The sequence below is a fragment of the Podarcis liolepis genome, assembly GCF_965112155.1.
Source record: "Podarcis liolepis genome assembly, chromosome: 7".
Lineage (NCBI taxonomy): Eukaryota > Metazoa > Chordata > Lepidosauria > Squamata > Lacertidae > Podarcis > Podarcis liolepis.
The window spans coordinates 14,593,863-14,609,463 of NC_139561.1; the positions used below are offsets into that span (position 1 = coordinate 14,593,863).

Genomic DNA, 15,601 nt, shown 5'->3' on the forward strand with positions numbered 1-15,601 from the left:
CCCAGGTGGTGAAATGTAGTTTAGGTAAAGGTAAGGGGACCCCTGACGATTAGGTCCAGTCATGGCTGACTCTGGGGTTGCGGTGCTCATCTCGCTTTATTGGCCAAGGGAGCCCGCTTACAGCTTCCGGGTCATGTGGCCAGCATGACTAAGCCGCTTCTGGCGAACCAGAGCAGAGCACGGAAACACCGTTTATCTTCCCACCAGAGTGGTACCTATTTATCTACTTGCACTTTGACGTGCTTTTGAACTGCTAGGTTGGCAGGAGCAGGGACCCAGCAACGGGAGCTCACCCCGTTGTGGGGATTCGAACTGCCAGCCTTCTGATCGGCAAGCCCTAGGCTCAGTGGTTTAGATCATAGCGCCACCCGTGTAGGGTATACAATCCTATAAATGTAGGGTATACACTCTTAAAATAGAGAAACCCAAATGTTTTTTACAGGTCTTCCATGTACACTGGGGTGGGGTTACCTCGGGCTCTGGGGCCAAATGTGGGTCATTGCAGCCAGATGTCTCAATCCTACATGAGATGAGTCTCACGAGTGCCCCAATTTTCCTCTCCCCGGTAGGTCTTGTTCACGCCTGCAACCCAGGCTGCCCGGCAGGCCGCCTGCACCATCGTCGAAGCTCTGGCCACCATCCCCAGCCGGAAGCAGCAAGTCCTCGACCTGCTCACCAGGTACAGTGGTGCAAGCTCCCTCTTCTTGGGGGACCATAAAGGTAAAGGGACCCCTGACCATTAGGTCCAGTCACAGATGACTCTGGGGTTGCGGTGCTCATCTCGCTTTATTGGCCGAGGGAGCCAGCGTACAGCTTCTGGGTCATGTGGCCAGCATGACTAAGCCGCTTCTGGCGAACCAGAGCAGCGCACGGAAACGCCGTTTACCTTCCCGCCAGAGCGGTACCTATTTATCTACTTGCACTTTGATGTGCTTTCAAACTGCTAGGTTGGCAGGAGCAGGGACCGAGCAACAGGAGCTCACCCTGTCACGGGGATTCGAACCGCCGACCTTCTGATCGGCAAATCCTAGGCTCTGTGGTTTAACCCACTGCACCACCCGTGTCCCACTTGGGGGACCATGGGATCATAGAATTATAGAGTTGGAAAGAGGCCATGAGGGCCATCTAGTCCAACCACCTGCCATGCAGGGATATTTGACTCAAAGCAGGGCTTGAACCCACAATGCTGAGATTAAGAGTCTCATCCTCTAAGGACTTGAGAAGCCCTGCAGGTGCAAGGATCTCCCCACTGCCAGTTAAATAATTTCCACTCACTTTTGTATCAGTGTTTTGCTTCTCTATTTACAAAGAAGTCAGTTCTCTTTTTTCTATTTCCAACTCGCCAGTGTTTTCTCTGCCTCTCTCTTAGTTACCTGGATGAGTTGAGCATGGCTGGGGAATGTGCAGCAGAGTACCTGGCGCTCTACCAGAAACTCATCAAGCCTGCCCGCTGGAAGGTCTACCTGGCGGCCAGAGGGGTCCTGCCTTACGTTGGAAACCTCATTACAAAGGTAAAGAAAGGTTTTCTAGCTGGAGCTTGTTGCCAAGAAGTCTGAGAACTGAGAGGTGGGAGGGAAAGCAGTTTGCATCTGCCCAGTGAATTCATGACATGTGTGGGGTTTGAACGGGGCATTTGGAACTTCCTGATCTAAGCTATGCTCTGTTACACAACTGATATGTGTCAATTCCCTTCCCTCCCTCCAGTGACAAAACTTACCATCAGTATCTAACACCTTGCTTTCAGGATTTGTGCTGGCTGCCAATCTGCTTCTGGGCCAAGTTCAAGAAGTTGGCACTAACATTTAAGTAGCTCAGGACCAGTTCCTTAAGAGATCACCTTATCTCTTATACACCCATCGGATCCTTGCAGTCTGTAGGAGAGTTTCTCCTGCAAGTTCCAAAGATCTCAGAAGCCCACACTGTCGTAATTCGGAGCAGGGCTTTTAGTGTGGCTGCCCCTGTTCTGTGGAACAGCATCGCTGCCGAGAGACAACACACACCCCAATCTATTTGCCCTTTCCAGAAATAATAGAATACATTTTTGTTCTGACAGGCTTTTCCAGCTGAATCAATAAATGGGTCTTTTACTATGAGTGTCCACTTCTTGTCGTTTAAGTCTTTGTTGTTTGTCATCATTTTATATGTGAATCACCTTGCAATAGTGGTTTTAAAAGTGATTAATAATCCAGTGTCAATAGTAGGAATGATACACCCCCCCACACACATGGTACCTTCATAACCTGCGCCTCTCTGCTTTTTAGGAAATTGCCCGCCTACTCGCCCTGGAGGAAGCCACGCTCAGCACTGACCTGCAGCAGGGATACGCTTTGAAGAGCATCACAGGTGATGTTTGTTGCTCCTCCTCCCATCACCTCCTTTCTTGACTTGACGTGCCATTTTTGTCTGTATTCTGGAGTTTTGTCCCATTCTCTCTCTCTCTCTCTTTTCTCGGCATCCCCACTTTGTAAACTGAGCCTTAATTCCTTGCTCCCCCAGGCCTCCTTTCCTCCTTTGTGGAGGTCGAGTCCATCAAACGACACTTCAAGAGCCGCCTGGTGGGGACTGTGCTGAATGGCTACCTGTGCCTGAGGAAGTTGGTGGTGCAGCGGACCAAGCTGATCGACGAGACCCAGGACATGCTGCTGGAGATGCTGGAGGACATGACGACAGGTGGGGAGAGCGCCGGTGGGGTGGGGGGAGCTTGCAAAACTCCTGGGACCAGAGGCTTTTTGGGGTGTGTTTGTTGTTTTGTTTTTATAAAAATATTTGTGCATATTCATGAAAAATATCAGAGGGCTTTAAAACAGTTGTGCATAAAAGCTGAAAAATCAGAAACCATGTAGAGAGGTATTCTGCATTGCCTTCATAGACCTGGTTCAATAGAAAAGATTTCAGCAGATGTTTAAAGGTCAGCACAGAAGCTGAATCTCCAGTGGCAGAGCATTCCACAGGACAGGGCTGATGGACCCTAAAGGCTCTGTTCTAGTTGCTACCAAGTGAGCCTTGCCAACTCAGGGAACGGCCAGCAACGCTCCTGCAAATAATCTCAGTGGCTGAGGTGGGATATAAAGGTTCAGGGCTTTGTCAGTTAATACAAGGACCCTGGACCTGGATGAGCAGCCAGTGCAGATGTTTTAACGAGGGCATCGCATGCTGTAAGCCAGATTCCCCATTAGCAGCCTGGCTGCCGCATTCTGCACCAGCTGGAACTTCTGAACCAAGAGCAGCCCCACACCCGGCGCATTGCAGTAATCCAGACTCAAGATGAACAGTGCATGGATTTACACTACGGAGATGATTCAGGAAGTCCCCGTGAGACTTGACTCCATTGCTTTTCTCTGCAGGCACAGAATCGGAAACAAAGGCCTTCATGGCAGTGTGCATTGAAACAGCCAAGCGTTACAGCCTCGTTGACTACCGGACACCTGTCTTCATTTTCGAGAGGCTCTGCAGCATTATCTATCCGGTAGGGGAGCTGACCTGTTTCCAGTCGCTAAGGAGGGGCAGCTGGACCCAGCCAAAATCCCAGGGGTGCCTCCCTCAGCTACGCAAACATCTACCCTACATTTTTTGGGTGGCGCATGGATGTGGCTGGGAGCCTCCCGCTGCCACAGTAGCGAAGCACACAATAGCGATATTGGCACAACTGCAATGGACAATGATGCAGTTTCTAGAAATATAGATTTGCGTATGGTAGCCAGGACAGTCTGTTTCCATAGCTGTCAACCTTCCCCTTTTTTGCGGGAAGTTCCCTTATTCCAGCGTCATTTCCCACTGCTTCCCGCTGCTATCCTGGATTGTTAGATATCCCGTAGACTGTTCCCAGGACAGGTGAGGCTGCTGATCCCTTATCTTCAAATCTGAAAGTTTGACAGTTATGTGTTTCCCTAACTCCAGAGAGCTGATGCACAATATTCCTGCAGTGGAAACTTAAATTCCCTGCCCCCCAATATAAATAGGAGGCTTTATTTTTGGGAAATGTCTAAAAGGCAATGTCTCATGCAGAGGTGCAACAGGCAGGCAGCTCCAAGAGTAATTCTGCCCTGTAGCCCACAACTGCACCTATATACAATGATCAATTCCCACCCAATGCACTCCACAGGAACTGTGCTGAGGCAGGACCAGAATGGTAAGTCAAACAGAGATGCAACGGGCAGCCTCTCCTGTGGGTTTCAATACTTAGACACTTCCTTTAGGCACAGAGTTTGGGCCATGCGATCCCTTGCCCTACTTTGCATTTTGTCCACTGCCAGCTGTGCAGAAGGGACCAGCCAAGTTTCAGGGCGGGCTCATTTCCCACCCATTGCCATTGTTTCAGGAGGAGAACGAGGTGACGGAGTTCTTTGTCACCCTGGAGAAGGACCCGCAGCAGGAAGACTTCCTCCAGGGGCGGATGCCCGGCAACCCCTACAGCAGCAACGAGCCGGGCATTGGGCCCCTGATGAGGGACATCAAGAACAAGATCTGCCAGGACTGCGACTTGGTGGCTCTGCTGGAGGACGACAGTGGGATGGAGGTGAGGATCGTTGCGGGGGGGAGGGCAGAGCACGGATGAGGAGCCCTCCAGATGTTGCCAGGGAGCTCGGAGGGCCGCATAAGAAAAGAGCTGAAAGGCCTCATTCAACTCTTGGACCTGACGCTCCCCACTTTGTGTGTCCACTGATCCTTTTTAAACTGGAGTTGCCAGTTTTGGAACCGGGGGACCTTCTGCATCCAAAGCATGTGTTCTTCCGCTGAGCAATGGGCCCTCAAATGTTCCAGATGTCTAGGCACAAGCACACTTCAAAAGGAGTGATGGAAGGACCACCAGTATGCATTTTACCCATGAGTGAGCTGCTGTTTCCTGTTTTCTTTCTTTCAGCTCTTGGTGAACAACAAGATCATCAGCCTTGACCTCCCAGTGGCCGAGGTGTACAAGAAAGTCTGGTGCCCAACCAATGAGGTACGGCTCTCTACACACACACACACACACACACACACACACACACAAAATGCACAATCCTGTGGGGCTTTTATTGTGCCTTACGACCTCTTCTGGCTGCAAGTTGTTCATTGCCTCTGAAAAATAGTGACTTGGGATACAAAGCTCCAACCTCTGTCAACAGCCCCAAAGGCTTTGCTTGTTCCGTGTGTTCAGGGATCCTTTTGCTGGGGGCCCCTTCTCAAAAGGTCTCTCTCTCTCTGAGGAGTGGGTCGTGAAATCTGTGTGTTTGCCTGCTAATCTCCTTCCCTCTCTGCTTTAGGCCAGTGTGTATAGCCCCTGGGCCACTGTGGCAGCCAGAATTATTATTTAACTCTTCTCACCACCCCTGGTTCTCCATTATCTTGATCCTGATGAGCAGGCCTCATTCCTCTTTACAACTGAAACTGGTCTGGCATTGAGGCTACTTGCCCCCACCCAGATGCCAGGCAGACTTCGTTTCCAGACAGAAATTAACCGCTGCCAGGATGCACCTTATATGTCTAGAAGGATTTGTGGATCTGTGGGACAGTTGCATTGCAGCGGGGAAGGGCTGGGGAGGCTGCGTCCAGCCAAAAGAATACCTAGCAGGTGATTGCTGGTGTCTAAGAGGGCTGATAATATTTTGATGATCACAAATCAAAATTAGCAAGCAAACAAGTCAGTATTTCCAGTTGACAGGTCAGCTGAGTGGACCTGGCTTTGCCCAGCCAGGTCAGAATTGCAGCATGAAATGACGAAGCGATGGAACTTCTTTATGTAGTATATGAGAACGGTGATGCATCGAGACGGAAAAGGCCCATGGGTTTATATATATGCTTGCAGAAATGCAAAACGCTCAGGACATTTTTGAAGGGAAGGAAACTTGATTCCCTCCCCCTGCAAAAGGGGAGTTGGGGGTTGGGGTGGAAATCAAGCATTTGATGTCTTTGCTTTGACTATCAGTGCCAAACTTTGGGTATTATCCTCCAGAAAGCCTCTAGGAATGAATATGTTAAAATACCCCTGCCTTGTCATCCGAGTTCAAAAGAATCTCATGTTTGTCGAGAAGCAGTTGGGAGATTAATGCATTCAGATGCATGGATCCGAATGGCCCTGTGTTTCCAACAGACTGACAGTTCCTGAATAGAGAGACCTGCATTTCAGAATTTAATATGAGTCTAGGTTTTTCACCGTGTGTGTGTGTGTGTGTGTGATGAATATTTCACAGATTGCTCTTAGCATTTCCCTCTCTTCCTTACGGGGCCTTATGTCAAGTTCCACTTTGTGTATTTGTGTATTGTGTATCCCCCCCCCCCGGTCATTATTACAAATTAATGCATTAATATGCTCCTTCCATGGCAAAATGGCAACTGATTTGTTTGTTGGGGGAAAGTCGATGACCTTTTCAAAGTAAAATTATGCTGGCTGCAGAAAAGTCACTGAGAACTTGCTTTCACCCTGTTGGTTTCATGTATTTGGCTATTGAGTCTTTGGTGACACCCCACCCCCTGGTCCTTGCCACGTGCCAAAATTTAAGCTGCGATGTCCCCCCAAGACAGTAGATAATGGAGAAATGCTGTAATTATGTGTTTTAAGAATATGGCTTTCGGCAATTCTGGTAACCAGCTCTTGCCATCCCGCAAGCATGTTTAAGGCTTGTCCTGAAAGTTGCCGTGAGAAGAAAACAAACCTGATCCTTACTCAGAGGCCGAACAGAGACGAGGGTCCATTAAAGACGTGGCTCTGGGAGCTTCGTTTTAAAAATGCATTTCATTTAATTAATATATACAGTGCCTCATAATGTGAAAGTCGCTTCTCTGGTAGGGTTGCCATATTCCCCAAAGTGAATATCTGGACAAAGTTGTTGAGCTCTCCCCCAAAAATTCATTTTAGGGCTTTTATTGGATTTTTAAATGATTTTTTTTTAAAAAAAAATCAAAAAAAAATCTCCCTACTTTCCCTGGACATTTTGCCGATTCAGCAAAAATGGGCCCACACGCCATTTTGCTGCCTGATTCCCAGATGTGCATGGGAAAACCCGGACGTATGACAGCCCTATTCTCTGGGCCTCTCCCTAGCGCTTAGCACCTTAAAGCATTTGGCCCACCCAGCAAGCAGAGTGGAGCTTGCCCTCGCTTGAAGGTGCGAGAGTGAGAAATTTTATTTGTCTCTTGGTGCAGGTGAAAACTATACCAAAGTGTGTACAGAGACCCTCTTCGTTTTTCTCTCCTCTTCCCTCCCCCCCAAATGCACCTTGGATTTAAGGGTTCCTAGCTCTGATATGGGAGCCAATGATGTAGTGGTTAGAATATCGGCCCAGGGCCTGGGAGAGACCAGGGTTCGAATCCCTGCTTGGCCGTGAAGCTCACTGGGTGTGACTTTTGGGGGCCAGGCACTGCCTTCTCTGGGTCTAACCCACCTCACAGGGTTGCTGTGGGGATTAACGGATAAGAGGGGGAGAAGAACACACTCCTTGAAGAAAAAGGCACGCTGTAAATGCAGCCAGTCACTCAATAATAAATATACAACCATCCTAGCAAGGCTCTTTGGGAGTCTGAGAGTTTGGTCCCTGGTCAAGAACCTGAAAGCTGTGTCAAAAGGAAAATGAATTGGTACTGATTTATTATGTTGTTGTTGTTTAGTCGTTTAGTCGTGTCCGACTCTTCATGACTCCATGGACCAGAGCACACCAGGCACTCCTGTCTTCCACTGCCTCCCTCATTTTGGTCAGACTCATGTTTGTGGCTTCGAGAACACTGTCCAACCATCTCATCCTCTGTCGTTCCCTTCTCCTTGTGCCCTCCATCTTTCCCAACATCAGGGTCTTTTCCAGGGAGTCTTCTCTTCTCATGAGGTGGCCAAAGTATTGGAGCCTCAGCTTCAGGATCTGTCCTTCCAGTGAGCACTCAGGGCTGATTTCCTTCAGAATGGAGAGGTTTGATCTTCTTGCAGTCCATGGGACTCTCAAGAGTCTCCTCCGGCACCATAATTCATGAGCATCAATTCTTCGGCGTTCAGCCTTCTTTATGGTCCAGCTCTCACTTCCATACATCACTACGGGGAAAACCATGGCTTTAACTATACGGACCTACATTTTATTAAAACTTTGTATTAACGGCAACGTTTCCATATGTAACTGCATTTGCGTAATATTTCGGTTGCACTGCCTCTTGTTGCTTCGGGTTTTTCGTACGTTGCTCGGAGATAATTTTTCAATATATTAACCGGTCTAGAAATCAAATAGCCAGTCATTCATGCAACGAAGGCTTGGGGGCCAGCCCCTCTCCAGATCCCTTTTCCGGGCTGTGCGTGACCGTCGCCTGTTGCGTCTCTGCCTGCGTGGCTTCCCAGGATGCCCGGCTGCCCTGCTGAAAAGGCCGGGGAGAGTTTTTGTCAGCGTTGCTGTCAGCGCCTGAGCAGCTTTCATCTTCTTCCCCTTTGTGACGGCCTACCCCCCCCCCCCCGCTTTCCTCCTCCTGCAGCTCCTTCTCTGGTTCCCTAGGAAATAGACAAGCTCACAAGGAGCTAACCTCGGGGCTGCATTTGTTTCCCTTGTCTTGCTTTCACCCGCTTTCCCTTTGTTCGTCTGCCATTTTACCAGAGCCCCCCGCGGTGCTAATTGCGGGTCTCTGGCACGGCCTTTGAGCCGATCTTCCCCCGAGGGTTTTCCCCGGCGCTTTCCGGAATCTTCTCTGACATTAAGCGCTGCTTATTCCACATTAGGCTTAGCTGCAGACTTCTTGACAGGTCCTCTTCTCTCCCTCTCTGCACCCCCCCAGTATCCCCCCCCACCCTAAATAAGGCCTCCTTCTCCCAAAGCTGGGACCCCAAATATACAACCCCCCCTTCCCTTTCTTCCCTGCTCTGTATTCAAACTTAAAACAGCATTAAAGTTCAGAAAGGGAGAGAGAGAGAGAGGGAGGCTTCTGGCACGAAACAAGCTTCCTCCCCACAGGGAAAGTTGTAACAAGTCCCTTCTCTGCTTAGCCACTCTCCTAATACCCTGCTCAACTTAAAAGCTTATTAAACTGTCACTCTCTCTTCCTCCCTCTCTCTCACCCCCCCCCCTTCCATCCTCTTCACGTCAGCGAGGGAGATTTGCGTCTATTTAAGAAAAAGAAAAGCCAATCAAATTAACATATCTTCTCATTCCGTATATTTTATTTCAGTCTCCCTGTTCTCGAGCATGTATCCCGAATGTTATATAGATACTGGTTTTAAGGGTAAAATATGGTTGAGTTAAAGGCTGGTTACGCAAAGCTACACCTGTACATGTGAAGCTCCTTTTATTCTTCCAACATGATGGTACCTACACCTTAGGAACTCCCTGCCTGTTGACGCCACCCAGGTGCCTTCACTGAGCCCTTTCCAGTGCCAGCCAAAAATATTTTTGCTTGGGCAAACACTCAGGCATGAAGCATGTTGACGTGCATTCTAATGTAGCTTTTAGCTTATTGTTAATTATTTTGTGACGGTTTACAGTAACTGCTTTTACTGATAATTTCATTGTTTGGGTCTGCTTGTAAATTGCTTTGAGTTTCGTTTTGCTTTTTACAAGCAAGTGGTACATCCATTTTTATGAAATACAGTCGTACCTTGGAAGTGGAACGGAATTGGTTCTGGAAGTCTGTTGTGACTTCCAAAAACGTTCGGAAACCAAAGAGCGGCTTCTGATTGGCCGCAGGAAGCTCCTGCAGCCAATCAGAAGCCCCGTCAGACGTTCGGCTTCCAAGAATAGTTCGCAAATCAGAGCACTCACTTCCGGGTTTGCAGCGTTCAGGAGCCAAAACCTTCGGGAACTAAGCTGTTTGAAACCCAAGGTACAACTGTAAATTTGTTTCTTGGGAGTCGGGCCTTTGACCCGTCAAAATGAGTACTGTCTACATTGACTATCAGCAGCCCTCCAACGAAGCGTTTCTCCTGCTTTCTCTGCCCCTGCAGCTCTCTCTAGCTAACTAGATATGCCAGGGATTGGTCTGAGGCTGTAAAGAGGCAAGACGACTCAGGCATCCCTAGGCATGAATTAACCCTGCTGCCGCCCTGCATCTTGTTTCCTTGCGGAGTGGGTCATAATCCTGCTTTTCCTCTGCCGTGCCCCTTTCCCCTCACCGAGAGCGAGCAGGAGGAGGGGAAGGAGCTGCGCTTTTGTTTCTCTGCATTTATTTATTCAGAGGACTGCTGGATCAAAGAGCTCTCTAAGGCATGTACATAATAAAATTGTAGGCGCCTCCTGGCAGAGACCCTAAAAAGGTCTGCATTAGGGAAGCTCACAGCTGGCCGCTGGCTCCCTTCGGAGACTCTTCAGAGTGTAGCCCAGAACCAGAACCTCCTGACTATCCTGACACTACTAACAGACCCCCCCCCGTCTTTTCCTGTGGGGTTAGCTCAGCCCTGGTTGGTTAAAAAGGGCTGTCCATTTAAGGCTTCTCTGGGGCTCGGCAAAGACTCCACTCTGATTCTTTCTGGCTTCTTTCTCCGCAGGGGGAGCCCATGAGGATCATTTACCGCATGCGAGGCTTACTGGGCGACGCGACAGAAGAGTTTATTGAGTCATTGGACTCCACTACAGGTACGGCGCTTGCTTCTCCCTCGACAGAAGGGACCACCCGGAAGTCTTCAGCTGTGGGGTCACAGCAGTTTGGCCAAAGGACCTACTGGCAGTGGGAGCTCTGTGGGGCTGAGGTTGCCTCCCTTGGAGAAAGTCACTTTTGCAGCCCAACTGCTTTGAACACCTCTGACCTGGCGCTGGTCTCAACAATCCTGGGTTGCATCCAGCCAAGTTCTACTCAGAACAGATCCATTGACGTGGCTGGAACCTTAAGTTAAGTCATGTCTGTTAGCCTCAATGGATCTACTGTGAGCAGGACTTACATTGGATAGAATGCAGCGAACCTTTGGAGGAATTGAGTGGTAAACAATCTGTGCATCGGCCACCCCTCCCTGGGAGGGAATTACCTGTGCAGAAGATCCATTGACTTCAGGTGTGGGGAACCTTTCTCCCCCACCCCCAATGTTCCTGAACTCCAAACTCACCTAGTGAAGCTGAATGGTGGAAGATTTAGGTTGGACAAAAGAAAATACATCTTCATTCAGTGCCTGGTTAAACTATGGAACTCACTTCCACAGGAGGCAGTGATGGGCAACCAACTTTGATAGCTTTAGAAGAGGATGGGGCAAATTCATGGGAGGATAAGGCTTATCAGTGGCTTCTGGGCACTGTGAAGACTTTGCTTTCAAATACCAGTTGCTGGAAACCGCAGAAGGAGAGAATTGCTCTTGCACTCAGGTTTCCCATAATGGACATCTGGCCGGCTACTGTGAAAACAGGATTCTGGGCTAGGTGGGCCCCATTGGGCCTTATCCAGCAAGCCTTGTGATATTCATTTGCATCAGTCCTGGCCAGCATCTCTGGCCAGGGATGATGGGAGTTGCAGCTCAGCCACCTCCAAATGGTTTACCCCCGCCACCTGTTTAGCTGCTCTTTGGCGGAAGGGGGGAAATGTGGCCTGGCGCTGTCCCCCTTTGAGTCCTCCCCCCGCAGTGGCTGGCGTGTGCTTCCTCCCAGCTTTGTTGATGCCATTGCCTCTCTCCTGTCAGCCTCTTTCTTTTCCACAGATGAAGAGGAGGATGAGGAAGAAGTGTACAAAATGGCGGGCGTGATGGCACAGTGCGGGGGGCTGGGCTGCATGCTGAACCGCTTGACCGGCATCAAGGATTTCAAGCAAGGCCGACACCTCCTGACGGTGAGTCTCTCTCTCCCCCCCACCCCATCGCTCCCTCTTTCTGTGTGTGTTTGTGGCCCTTTTCGGGTTCATCGACAAAGGACTGAATGGGAGAACCATTCGACAAGCTTTCCCAAGGTCATCTGTTAGGTCATGGTGAGAACAGGGCGCTGGACCAGATGGGCAATTGGCGTGATTCAGCAGGCTCTTCTGAGGTCCTTGTATTCTTTTGCTCACAAGAGCGCTCCCCCCAATTTTCTTTATTATTTACTTATTCGTAACAATTACATAAAAAGGGACGCGGGTGGCGCTGTGGGTTAAACCACAGAGCCTAGGACTTGCTGATCAGAAGGTTGGCGGTTTGAATCCCCGCGACGGGGTGAGTTCCCATTGCTCAGTCCCTGCTCCTGCCCACCTAGCAGTTCGAAAGCACGTCAAAGTGCAAGTAGATAAATAGGTACCACTCTGGCGGGAAGGTAAACGGCATTTCCGTGCTTTGCTCTGGTTCGCCAGAAGCGGCTTAGTCATGCTGGCCACATGACTCGGAAGCTGTACGCCGGCTCCCTCGGCCAATAAAGCGAGATGAGCACCGCAACCCCAGAGTCGGCCACGACTGGACCTAATGGTCAGGGGTCCCTTTACCTTTACCTTTAACAATTACATACCACCCTTCATCCATAGATCTCAAGGCGGTTCACAGAATAAAAAAACAAGAAGAAACACCAGCCATCTTACCTGCTGCCTGCCTGTCGTTCATTAGAGCCAGTGCTCTAGTGGTTTGCGTGTTTGCTGGACTGTGACCTGGGAGACCAGAGTTTGAATCCCCTGTCAGTCATGAAGTTCATTGGGGTGACCTGGAGCTGGTCCCCATCTCTTGGCTTCACCTATCTCACAGGGTTGTAGTGAAAACAGCTCAGTGGCAGAGCCCCTCTTTTGCATGCAGAACTCCCCAGCAGCATCTCCAGGGAGGGGCCTGAAACCCTGTGGAGCTGCTGCCAGTCTAGACACAATACTGAGCTAGATGGGCCAGTGGTCTGACTCTGTATAAGGCAGCTTCCTATGTCTTCGCATAGAACTGTAGTGTTGGAATGGACCCTAAGGGTCATCTGGTCCAATTCCCTGCAATGCAAGAATCTTGCCCACACCCGTCCCTGGGGCCATCTTGAGAACTTCAGCATCAGGCCCCCCTCCCCCTATAAAATCTTTAAACAGCTCAGGACCGCAATACCTCAAGGCCCGCCTCTTTCCATATGAACCTACCTGAGATCATTTTCTTCTGAGGCCCTCCTTCGTGTGCCTCCTCCTCCAAAGGTCTGGAGGGTGGCAACATGAGAACGGGGCCTTCTCTGCAGTGGCTCCCCATCTGCGGAATGCTCTCCCCAGGGAAGTTCACCTGGTGCCTTCATTACACACCTTTAGGTGCCAGGCAAAAAGGTTCCTTTTTCATCAGGCCTTTGGTTAATCCGATTTACATCCTATTCCCTTTTAAAATGTTTTTCGGGGGGGTGGAGGCAAATGGGTGGTTGTTTTTATTTTTATTAGGCATTTGGTGGTTTTATATCTTGATTTTATTCTGTGAACCACCCTGAGACCCCCCGGGTATAGGATGGTAAAAAAGGTAAAGGTAAAGGGACCCCTGACCATCAGGTCCAGTCGTGACCTACTCTGGGGTTGCAGCGCTCATCTCGCTTTATTGGCCGAGGGAGCCAGTGTACAGCTTCCGGGTCATGTGGCCAGCATGGCTAAGCTGCTTCTGGTGAACCAGAACAGCACATGAAAACACCGTTTACCTTCCCGCCGGAGCGGTACCTATTTATCTACTTGCACTTTGACTTGCTTTCGAACTGCTAGGTGGGCAGGAGCAGGGACTGAGCAACGGGAGCTCACCCCGACGCGGGGATTTGAACCGCCGACCTTCTGATCGGCAAGTCCTAGGCTCTGTGGTTTAACCCACAGCGCCACCCGCGTCCCATAGGATGGTATATAAATTCAATAAATAATAACAGCAACAATCACCTGATGCCACAAGCCAGGACGGTGATGATGAGGGGCACGACTTTGCCTTGGCTGGCATTGCCTGCAGTTCCTCCCCTTGACCAGAAGGTGGTGCAGGGAGCCAGTGCCTGATCTGCAGGGCTCCCAGCAGGGAGAACCCAGAGCACTCAAGAGATGCGAGCGAGCTTGGGGGGGCACAAAGTGAGGAGCAGTTTCCTCATTGGGGTTGACGCTGGTCCTAAAATGTGTGAAGGCGACTTCTCACGTCTCCCCCTCCACACAGGTGCTGCTGAAACTCTTCAGCTACTGTGTCAAAGTGAAGGTTAACCGCCAGCAGCTGGTGAAGCTGGAGATGAACACTCTCAACGTCATGCTGGGGACCCTCAACCTGGTAAGGCAGAGCCTCCTGCCATTGGGAGATGGGGGGAAATACGGGGTGGCTGGGCTCCCTCTCTGTTCCCGGAGCCGCCTTCCCACTCCCTGGCCACATCAAGAGCGGTTTCCGTAATTGTTCAGCCACGCTGCCCTCCCTTACCTGGGTGTTACGCCACGCTGGCCTGGGAGGGGGAGGCTGGCACCAGTTGGGCGACTTCTCGGAGGGTCGGGGCACGGGCTGCTGTGACGCTTCTCGCCACCCTTCTCGCCAGGCTCTCGTGGCCGAGCAGGAGAGCAAAGACAGCGGAGGGGCAGCTGTGGCCGAGCAGGTGCTCAGCATCATGGAGATCATCCTGGATGAGTCCAACGCAGAGCCACTAAGTGAGGACAAGGTGAGTGTTTGCACATGGGAGGAGTGGGGGCGAGGGGGAGCTTTGCGGTTTCTGCATCCAGGGAGCAGATTTCATTCCTCCCCTCCCTTGATCCTCTTCACGGTTGTTCTGATTTTGTATGCTCCTTGGTGGCAGAGGCCTGCCTGCGTAGCAGTACAGTGGTGCCTCGCAAGACGAAATTAATCCGTTCCGCGAGTCTCTTCGTCTTGCGGTTTTTTCGTCTTGCGAAGCACGGCTATTAGTGGCTTAGCGGCTATTAACGGCTTAGCGGCTTTAAGAAAAAGGAAACAAACTCGCAAGACGTTTCGTCTTGCAAAGCAAGCCCATAGGGAAATTCGTCTTGCGGAACGACTCGAAAAACGGAAAACTATTTCGTCTTGCAAGGCATTCGTCTTGCGAGGTGCCACTGTATTTGCTTGTATTTTGCCCATCTCTCTTTAGGAACTTGATTCGCCAGAGACACAGGCGGCATTGCCCAAATCAGGGATAGAGAGCCAGTGGTCGTCCAGATGTTTTTGGGCTGCAGTTCTCATCGTCCGTGGGCTGCTGGGATTTGGGGTCCCAGGAACATCTGGAGGGTCACAGCTGGCTCCCCACTCCTGGTCTAAATAACAATTTCTTCATGGCTCTGTTGAGCAGCATACAGAGACAGGTGGAATTAGCATTGTTGTGGGCAGCTGTGGGTTGGAGTCGAGGGAAATTCCAGCAGGTGCCCAGGGCCCCCACAGTCCACAGGATCCAGAAAACTGTTCCAGGACAAGCAGGAGGTGAAAATTACAAATACAATTGCAAGACGTGTCTGTGCCAGGACCCTTCCATTGCAATCTCTCATGCCCTCCCTGCCCCACCTCTCCATTCCAAAAGCTCTTATTATTCCACTATCAGTTCCATTATTATTATTCCTCTGTTGGGGATCACTAATAGCTGAGAGCTGCTCCTGTCTTTCTGGGCTGGGGGTTAAGAAGGGATCTGACCCTGAGGGGGTTTTAATGGCAGTCGCAGGAAGTCTGGCATCTGTCGGCCTTCGAGTAGATTGACAGAGCTGTTCTGTTATTGGCCTCCTGGGAAAGAGCTTAAGAGTGCCATTTCTCCGATGCCTTTGTGGTGCCAGAAAACTGCTTGTGTTCCTCCCACGAGGACGTATGTTTAGGAAACGATGGCAGGATCTGCCGTGG

The 15,601-nt window shown here is 50.4% G+C and overlaps 1 protein-coding gene across 8 annotated transcripts in view; it reads left to right on the top strand.

Annotated features, from left to right (window-relative positions):
- The window catches only part of UBR4 (ubiquitin protein ligase E3 component n-recognin 4), a 142,047-nt gene that overhangs the window by 111,698 nt on the left and 14,748 nt on the right, over positions 1 to 15,601 (top strand). For all 8 annotated transcript variants that reach the window (XM_083512628.1, XM_083512629.1, XM_083512632.1 and 5 more), the window contains 11 exons: positions 570 to 679; positions 1,370 to 1,511; positions 2,262 to 2,343; positions 2,497 to 2,670; positions 3,345 to 3,466; positions 4,319 to 4,516; positions 4,862 to 4,942; positions 10,424 to 10,511; positions 11,558 to 11,685; positions 13,943 to 14,050; positions 14,307 to 14,426. In XM_083512628.1, coding sequence (XP_083368754.1) covers positions 570 to 679; positions 1,370 to 1,511; positions 2,262 to 2,343; positions 2,497 to 2,670; positions 3,345 to 3,466; positions 4,319 to 4,516; positions 4,862 to 4,942; positions 10,424 to 10,511; positions 11,558 to 11,685; positions 13,943 to 14,050; positions 14,307 to 14,426 — 1,353 coding nt within the window. The remainder of the gene's footprint in view (positions 1 to 569; positions 680 to 1,369; positions 1,512 to 2,261; positions 2,344 to 2,496; positions 2,671 to 3,344; positions 3,467 to 4,318; positions 4,517 to 4,861; positions 4,943 to 10,423; positions 10,512 to 11,557; positions 11,686 to 13,942; positions 14,051 to 14,306; positions 14,427 to 15,601) is intronic.